At 42.2% G+C, this 9,785-nt stretch overlaps 1 protein-coding gene across 1 annotated transcript; it reads right to left on the minus strand.

The window, feature by feature from the left end:
- Positions 1 to 3,717: 3,717 nt before the first annotated feature.
- LOC103439442 (ethylene-responsive transcription factor 2-like) lies at positions 3,718 to 4,673 on the minus strand. Its single transcript, XM_008378005.4, has one exon. The coding sequence runs from the start codon at positions 4,578 to 4,580 to the stop codon at positions 3,849 to 3,851; it is 732 nt and encodes a 243-aa protein (XP_008376227.3). The 5' UTR covers positions 4,581 to 4,673; the 3' UTR covers positions 3,718 to 3,848.
- Between the last annotated feature and the right edge of the window lie 5,112 nt (positions 4,674 to 9,785).

The raw sequence follows: 9,785 nt of genomic DNA on the forward strand, positions 1-9,785 counted from the left end.
ATTTGTCTTATTGGGCCTCCTCTTCAGTGCGGTCCTTTTGGGTTTGTTGGCGTGAAGATTGGCCGGTGTAGATGATGGTGTGCCTTCTTACCTTCAGTGTTCCTTTTGTGTCGACCTCCAAAGTTGCTTGGTGTTTCATCCTTGAAGGAATCAAGCTTTGAACATCATCTTTTCCTGCTAGACTGTCGAGCTTTTCTTCCTTTGGCGTTGTCTTCCTCTTTCTAGAAGGCTTCTTAGTTTCTTCAAGTCTGTCCAAAGCCGACCGTTGTGAAGGTGATCTAGCTGTGCCGCTTTGTTTCTTGGGTTTTGATAACCTTTCAAAGACAAATCTTTGCGGTGTTGGCGTCTTAAGCTTTTTGAAGATGGAAGTTCGGTCTCGACCACTGATGTGATCAAGTGTCGAAATTCTAGGTTTTGAATGATTCAGCCTGTCGAAAACTGAAGTTCGAGGGGTGGGTTTAGGCTCATCTTTTGGTCTTATGGCTTGTGGTCTTGTGGCTTGTGGTCTTGGCTTCCTTGTTTTTTTGTAAGTCGTCGATGTCCACCCTTCCTTATCACCGGTAGATGCATCTTGGTTGCTTGCCCCCGGTGATGGTTGTGTAGGAGGAGCCGTGTGACTTGAACATTGACGGGAATGGTCATGCATGCTTCGGAGATGCACAGGATCAAGTGATCCAAACACGATAGTAGTAATGTGTGCCGCAACCGTGTCTTCAAGGTCAAGCTCGATTTTCCCTTGTTATGCTAGCTTCAGGATGAGATCTTTCAGTACGAAGCACTTTTCCTTTGGATGACTGATGAAACGGTGGAATTTACAATACCTTGGACTATCAGTACGATTCATCTCTTCCGGCCGTCCGCACTCAGGTAGGTCGATCACCTTCTTGTCAAGCAAGTATTTCAACATGGCAACCACATCAGAGTCGGGGAATGGATAAGTTTTCTCCTCGAGCTCCTTCAAAGTGCGTCTACGCACCTCTTGATCACGAAAAACTTCGGCTTGAATCGCCTTGCTTCGTGTAGAGATTTTGACGGGAACTGTGTTGACCATCATTGCTTCCTTAGTAGGTTTCCACGCAGCCTTCTCCACCTTTGTCCAAGAACTTTGTCGTTCTTGTAGTCGGTGATCGATTCTTTCTTCCCATGATGGGCGATGCTCAATTCCATGTTATGGGCGCGGGTGGCTAACTCCTCAAAGGTCCGTGGTTTGATGCCTTGAAGGATGTAGTGTAATCCCCACTGCATGCCTTGAACACACATCTCGATTAAAGAGATCTCCGAGAGCCTGTCCTTGCAGTCGAGGCTTAGATTGCGCCATCGGTTGATGTAGTCCACGACTGGCTCATCCCTCCATTGCTTCGTGCTCGTCAGCTCTAGCATGCTCACAGTTCGGTGGGTGCTGTAGAAGCGGTTGAGGAATTCCTTTTCCAATTGCTCCCAACTGTTGATGGACTCAGGCTCTAGGTTTGTGTACCACTCAAAGGCATTTCCTTTCAGCGAGCGTACAAACTGCTTAGCGAGGTAATCTCCTTATGTCTCTGCGTTGTTGCAAGTCTCAATGAAATGGGCGACGTGTTGCTTCAGGTTTCCTTTTCCATCGAACTGAATGAACTTTGGTGGCTGATAACCCCTCGGCATCTTCAAAGCGTCAATTTTCTTGGAGTAGGGTTTTGAGTATAGTACGGAGTCATGTGAACTTCCTTCGTACTGTGCCTTGATAGTGCTGGTGATCATCTCCTGCAGCTGCTGGATAGAGATAGATCCCATGAATGCCGTTGATTGGTCTAGCTTTAGTTTCTCTTCGATTTTCTCCGCATGAGCCTCTTCATCCTCGTCGTTTTCTTTCTTTACTGAATCATCCCCTTGCTCGATTTTCACGTCGGGCTTTACATCTAGTTGGTTGACGAGTGCGCGATTTGTTGATCTTTTTCTTCCACAATCTGTGTTAGCCTTGCGATCGCTTCATTCATATGAGCCAGCTGCTCATCGATTGACGTCGCTCCAGTAGTCATGACTTGCATGGCTGAGTTGCCGCTTGGGTCGGCATCGGAAAACATGAAACCAGAGTACTTCCTTGGGCTTTCCTTCCTTGGCGCCCTTAGTGAGGCCAGGGTGATCACAGGTTCGTGCCTCAGGTGCTCTTGTTCCTTTGGCGAAGTTGATGCAAGGGTGGAAGAGGCGGCAGAAAGAGCTCTTGCCTTGCTTCGAGTTATGACGCCCGAAGTGACACCGCCTGCAGTGATGACGCTCTTGTTCTTGTATTGACTGCGAGAACAAATTGAGCCTTCTTTGATGCCATTTGTGCTTTTTGCGGATTCAAAGATAGAGATGAGAGGTAGAGATGGTCCCACCGGGCGTGCCAAATTTGTAAACACAGAAATTCCTGCGATGAACGAGACAAGAACACGTGTACAAAATAATATTTGTATTGATGATTTAGGGGTTACAATCTCTTCTACAAATTTAGCCTATGATTCTATCTTTGTAATAGGTAGATTTGATGTTGTTGATCCAAAGGGTCGTCGGGGCTTGATCTCGGGATAAACAGTTGTGCGGATTTATTGACGTCGTTGATCCAAAGGGCCGTCGAGGCTTGATCTAAGGGGTTGATGGATGAACGGATCTTCAAAGGCTTTTGGGCTCGATCTTGAAGAACTGTTGATGAACGGATCTTCAAGGGGCCTTTGGGGCTTGATCTTGATGAACAGTTGATGGATGGATCTTCAAGGGCTTTTGGGCTTGATCTTGAACGTTGAGTTGACAAAGAACGAAGAAAGCTTTCTTGATCCTTTGGGATTTCTTGGGAATTTAGGAGGTTGGATGCTTGAAAGCTTTAGAACTTCAAAGCTTCAAGGATTTAGGGAATTCTCTTACAATTTGGGAGTATAGAAATGTATATCTCAATTCCTTCTTCAATTCCCCTTTTAAAATGAATGAAATGGCTTCTATTTATAGAATTTTCTAAGGCCTAATTTTGAATATAATATTCAGATGAAATAAATCGTTTCTGCCAGGTGTTGACATGTGTCCTGTTTGATGACTTTTCTGATTTATTTTGATTTTTCGTTTAGTCACACGCTATGTGTAAAATTTATGTGACACGTGAGCGTTGAAATTGTAACTATTGGTCAACATTTATTTTACCGAAATTTCGATGTCTACAAGTATCAAACCAAAAACTCGTATATTGATCTCTACCACTCTTGTTCTATCAATTACATACTTTATTTATTATTTATTTCTTCTGTCATGTAAAAAGAAACAAAAAATGAAAAATATCCTACCAAAAGGAAAAGGAAGGTACATAATAAACAACAAAAATTTAGCCTCCATTAACGATCATGTACAAAACGAAAGAATGGAAGAAAAAAAAATTCCAACACTTTACACATGGGGAATCTCCAATTAGTCTAAACTAGCTTCTTGCCATACGCATACGCGTGTGGCAATTGACATTTTTATATATCATTTATTTAAATAGTTAATTTAAAAAAAAAAAAAAGAAGAAATGAATTAAAAACGTGAAACCACACACGTGGGAGTTTTTGTTTTTTGTTTTTCTATAATTTTAAATATTAAATTCATTCAAAATAAAAATATGGTTAAATACTTTAGCTTCTTTTGGTTCAATTGTAATTTATGAAATTCTTAAAGGACAATTTATGGTATTTTGAATGTTTCACCATTTTAGAGTGCTCACTTTATATATATTGATAATGCAACAATTAACCAGCATTAAATATTAATCATAAACCACTTATCAATAATTCATTTGGCATTGACGACACAATTGTGTTAAGATCACTTAGCCACTGATCAACAGCAGCTAGCTGGCTCATCTCAACCATCTATACCTGGCTTGTGCTACCCGACTCGGCTTCAACCACCGAGCAAAGTCCAGTATTCCTCCTTTTCGGCTTCGGCGACCCACTTTCTGACGAGGAAGAAGTGGAGAACTCCGGGGCACGCCGTTTTTCTGTTACTCGAACCGGTTCGTATCCCTCCGAACCAATAAGGTGAGGGAAGTTGAGCTTGGCTTTAGAGCCGCGCATCTTAAAAGCGGCTTGGTCATAAGCCAATGCCGCACCCTCAGCCGTCTCATAAGTCCCAAGCCACACTCTGGCCCCGTTCTTCTTGGGATCTCTAATCTCTGCCGCGTACTTCCCCCACGGCCTCCGCCTCACTCCCCGAAAGTGCTGCCGCGACGGTGGTGTGTGAGTCTCACGCGCCGCCATTATCTCTTCCCTGACAACCTCCTGAGGCTCCGGTTTCACAGGTGTGGTATCAATAACATCAACGTGATGGTGATCTGATGACGAACTCCACCCGTCCGTGCCATTAGATAGAGCACCAACAACTTCGTTAGTGTGTTCCAGTTCCACTTTAAACGGCATGTCCCTCCAACTTTCCGTCGAAAAAAGGGTGCTGAAGCTTAAACTCCGGCAGTACATTGGGGGAGGACTGTCTGAAGCTGTTGGTGATGATTCTTGAAAAGTAGTATCAAAATCATCGTCGAGAAGGTGTTGCCGAATCGACTCCAAAAGAGCGAAATCAAACTCCAAGCAAATATCTTGATACATTTTTTACTTGTTATAGGGTTTTCGAACTGGTTTTGATTAGGCTTTTGGAGGTTGAAGAATGGAGTAGTGTTGTTGTGGTTTAGGCCTTGTCTTGTGTGTTGTGTATTTAAATGTGGGCAGTGAGGTCTGCTTAGATTTGTAGTTTTCTTAACAGTACTGTTATCATTTCCATGAAACTTCATTATTGATTAAGGTTTCCCACATGCATTAAATGTCACAATACTTGTTTACTTAATAATTAAGTTACTAATTTCGTGGGTCTAATTAATTGATTCATCTATTTGTCAGTGACTCGTACCATTTATTTTTTATATATTTCGAAAATAGTGATTTCAAATGGCTAAATTGCAGCATGGGAAGTGGGCAATGGTGGAGTATGATTCTCTCTCATCATCTTCTCATATTTTTTTTATCTTCTCCTCTTACAGATTGCTTTTTGTTTTCTTGTGGCTGTTAAAAAACTAACACAAAACATTGACCCGACTTAACCGCAACCATTCAAATAGGAGGGGAGAGAAGGGGGTGGAGAGCAGGCTCCGGGCAACGGCACAGCACATGTCATTTCCTTGGCCTGAATTATTGTATCTCAATGTTGGTTGGTGTCTTGGTGGTAGCAATTAGGATGCATCCATGTAATAGTCCAAATAACATCTCTTATATATATTGGTAGTGCTATTGGTAGTCCAAATAGCAATCAGGATGCATCACGTTATATGATTTATAAATTATGGTTTAAATAGATGGCCTCTCTAATATTACCCTAAAGCAAATAATTGAAAATATATATATAATGTAAATAAGAAAAATAAGAAAGCGTTATAATTTTCTAATAACAATTGGGTGACTTTTGATCTATTGGGTTCTAAAATGGAATAATATTCATCATCATTTGTGTTTTTTTCCAAGCTAAAGAACAAAAACTATATAAATTGGGGAAATGAACTACCAAAACACTAATACTAGCTAATTATTTCGTTAGGTATAATGGGCACTATAATTATTATAGTAGCTGAAACAATTCCGAAGTTGAAAAAAAATGCTTATAAATGTTTTTTATTTTTATTTTAAAATTGCACATTTACTAAATTTATATTATTACATTGGAAACTATTGGAAGATAAAATAAAAATAATTGTTTTTTTAATATTACATAAATTTAAATAGAGGTCTACAGAAAATGTCTAACACGCGTTCAAGGCAGTCACCAGCCTTAGTTAATGGCAGCTAAAATTTTATTATCAATTGTCCTTCCACAATAGGTTCAGTATCTTTCTTTTCTTTATCAATCAGATCGAATCTTTTCGATTGATTAAAAAGAAAATACTTGTAAACAAAGTTGTTGCTTGGGACTTGGAAGACAGGCCAACGGCACTTATTCCTTTTCCAATTTTAATCAATCTAAACAAAAAACAAAAAAATCGTATCACTCAACCTATCAAGATTCAATAAATCTGTCAAAACTTTTCTATAAATGCCGGTAAAGATTATTCTGGCCACACTCCCGAATACTCTCCGGTGCTATTGCATTTGGTGTTTTGCTTTGATCATCCAATCCTAACCATTGATATTAAATCGGATATGGTTGCAGAACCATGTTATTATTTTGAACCTTTTCTTTCCATGAAAAAGTTAATACCAGTACTAGGATAAACCTCCGATTCTCCAAGCTAATAATGCATTAGGAGGAAGCAAGCTTAACGGTCGGTGTTGATCGATTGCACTATTTTGAGTCTGAAAATTACAAAGTTTACGTGCCGCGCAGATTGATTAACTAAATGAGCTAACTATGTACTTCAGTAATTAATTGCTGATGCGGGCATACCAATTTGCTACTAAGCTTGGCTAGGCGAATAATTTTGAGTATGGCAATATAATGGAATGCGCTCCCAACTCCTGAATAAGGGACCTTAGCGAAGGAACACTCTCGGCTTGTGTTCTAAAACCTAAAGACAAGGTTATGCCTTTTGCTGTGAAATTCAAACTTCAACACTGTGGAGCAAAAAATAATCATAAGGCAACACGTGAATTTTTTGGTGAAAATGACAAAATTACCCTTTAGGCACATCGGATTTCCTACGAGCGAGCAGTAGACAATCATCCCTCAATCAAGTCAAAAGTGCCCAAAAAATGTAACAAATTCAAAATTATTTCATCCATCCTCATCTTATATCCCCTACAAGGTAATTATTCCATAACCTTCAAAACATTTAATATAAATTGAGTTAATTGGCCAATAATTAATCCATTAATTGCCAAATAAATCACCCATTACACAAAAAAATTACCCAAAAGGCCGGCCACTCTATTTCCCAAGAGGGTCGGCCATGCTCTATATATTGAACCCCATTTTCTCTAAAAACCTAAGGTCCACAGTCTTGCAAAACTCCAGAAACTCTCTAAACACTTTCCTCTCTAAATTCTAACTTTGACATCGGAGGTTCTTCTGCCAAAGCCCCCCCCCAATTTATCGTGGGTGTGTGAGGCTTTTGGCCTTAACCAAGGGTGTTAATTGTTTTGTAGGTGCAATTTTGTCGAAGATCAAGGAGGAAGAAATTTGCATCCACAAATTGGTGCTTTCATTGAGAGTTGAAGTATACACACTCGTAGAAGACTTTCGCATAAAAGGTTTTTCTCTATTTTTTCTTGTCCATTTGTATATTTTTCGTACGTTCTTATTATTAGAATTTTTTATTTGCAAAGATTCTTTGATAAAACGTAAAAGAGAAATACAATGGTTAGAAATTTAGAAAACTCCACAAGTGAAATTTTCAAATGGGACCGCGGCAATCCACGAGGCTAAATGTGAAAATAAGTGGAGCGACACCACCACTACGAGGCTCCACCATGGCAACCACCATGGTGACCACCCGTGGCGAGGTCCATGGCACCACCACCATGGCCCGAGCCGTGCCATCTAAGCAAGCCCAAGTCGTGTCATCCAAGGCCCACGACACCAAAGCCACGGCCCAAGCCATGTCACTCCAAGCCCAACACGAGCCCAACGCGTTGCCAAGCCGAGCCCCGGCCTCGCACCCACGTGCACCACATACCGAGCAGCCCACTCTCGTGGCCCAGCCTGATCCCGCCGAGCAGTCCACTCTCATGGCACAACCTGCTCCCGTGGCACAACCTACTCCAGATTAACAGCCTACTCACATGGGCCAGCTTGCTCCAGCCGAGCAGCCCACTCTTGTGGCCCAACATGCTCCCGCCTAGCAGTCCACTCTTGTGGCCCAACCTGCTTCCGCGGCCCAGTCTGCTCCAGTGGCCTTCCAAGTAGCCCAAATCAATCCAGGGTTAGTTCAACTATCATGGCTCTAAATTTCCAGACCGACGATCTAACCGGGAGCATTTTCACCATGTTTTTCTGCGAATTTGACATTTCCCAACTCAAATCTCGCTCCCGAACTCTACCATATTTCCACTACCATATTTCCACTCCCCAACCCAAATGGAGAACAACACTTGTCTCGACAAGTCATAGAGTTGACGAGCGCCCTCGCAAAACAAACGACCTTGGTGAACTAGCTCTTGCAGTGCACCGAGATGTAACGTGCCCCAGATGAGGTGTCCTGAAGTAGGACAAGGGCAGACAAAGAACCTTTCCAGCAGCGTCTCGGCAAGCAGCCACTCGACTAACCACAAACTGAGCGTTCGGGCAGTGTATACTCCTGATTGGGCCCACTCCTGTCTTAATGCATGGAGGAGCGTGCGCTCTCAACTAGGCCAACGAACGAGCATACATTCAATGTTAGGGTCACACTCCGATAGTCAACATGAGCAACCTTCCAGGCGAAATATTCATTCGCGGCTAAGCGCGCAAGAAGCATCATCCACCTCACATCGGAATAGGTAGCACTACGGATCGAGAGAATTAGTCACTCAATCCGGCTTAAGTTCAACCAGCAACCTGCGAAGAACTCGCTTGCCTGCTAGGAACGCACCACACGCACTGTATCCGAGCATACACAAGCTAAACACATGGATAGCAGCCTAGACCAGCAAGTCACGACTGGAGGCAGCCGAGAGCTCCACTACCCCAACAAAGATAAATTCAGGAAGAAGTAGAGAGATTCTTGACTAAGCGATTGTGTGATTTCCAACGCAATGAGGTCACCGACGAGGCACTACGACGGAACATGACCAACATAAGCAGATAACTTTTCACGGACGAGATCGAGCAGGCAGAGCCTCCACTCGAGTTCAGCATGCCACATTTCACATCTTTCAAAGGGGCTGAAGATCCGAAGAGACACTTAGGATGCGTTAGTTGCACCGGATTGTTTTGGACTGGACTAGCTGCAGGTACTAAGTTGGATTAGATTGGCTTAGACTAAGCAGGATAAAAATAATGAAGTGTTTAATACAGTGCTGGACTAAATCTCGTACTAAAATATTTTAGTCCCAATATTTTATTTTTTCCATTTTGCAATGGAACTAGACTTTGTAATTTACTAGTATCCTACAAAACTTTGCCGTATTACCCTTACCCCATCCATCTCTACAAAAAAACATCACCCACAGCCTCTGTACATACCAAACTAATTCGAATTTCACCTCCATTTTTTCTGAAGTAATTTGTAGTTTGTAAAACCCATGCCATTTCAGATGAGATCCAACCAATAAAAATCAATTTCGAGAATTTGATCGAGCCAAGCCGGGTCAACTCGGCCCAACCCATCTTCAAATCGCGGCTCAGGAGGCTCTTTGACCAGTAGTTCCCAAGCGTGCTTAGAATATCTTATGCGCAGGAGAAGCCGACTACTACTGAGTCACTGCAACAATAACAGAACTATAGTACCAATATGATGGAGCAACTGTTGCCGTCGCGACCAAGTTCGAGTCGAGCTCGAATCTTGGTGAAGCAGAAAGAGAAGAAAGCGAGGAGAGAAGAAAAGGGGAATGGGGAATTGGAGAGGGGGAATGATGGTGGCTATTGGCGTTTGTGAAAACATAAAAGCAGAAGAAGACGCGAGGGAGTTAGTCCCCACTAATCCCATGGTTCTTGACGGGTCTGCTAGCGAGGGAGTTATTCCCCATGAGTCCCTTTTAATCTCATTAAACTTAGTCCTAGACTGTTAACAAACACGGGACTAGACTATTACATAGTCTAGTCCAAGCTAGCGAGCTCAAACAAACACACCCTTAAAGCACTACCAAAGCGTAATGATCCTCTATCGAAACAATGACGATCTCATGTGCAAG

Source organism: Malus domestica, chromosome 07 (genome assembly GCF_042453785.1).
Source record: "Malus domestica chromosome 07, GDT2T_hap1".
Classification (NCBI taxonomy): Eukaryota; Viridiplantae; Streptophyta; class Magnoliopsida; order Rosales; family Rosaceae; genus Malus; species Malus domestica.

Bases quoted from the DNA above. Each gene is read 5' to 3' on its own strand.
- LOC103439442 (XM_008378005.4), bottom strand. From the start codon at position 4,580: ATGTATCAAGATATTTGCTTGGAGTTTGATTTCGCTCTTTTGGAGTCG.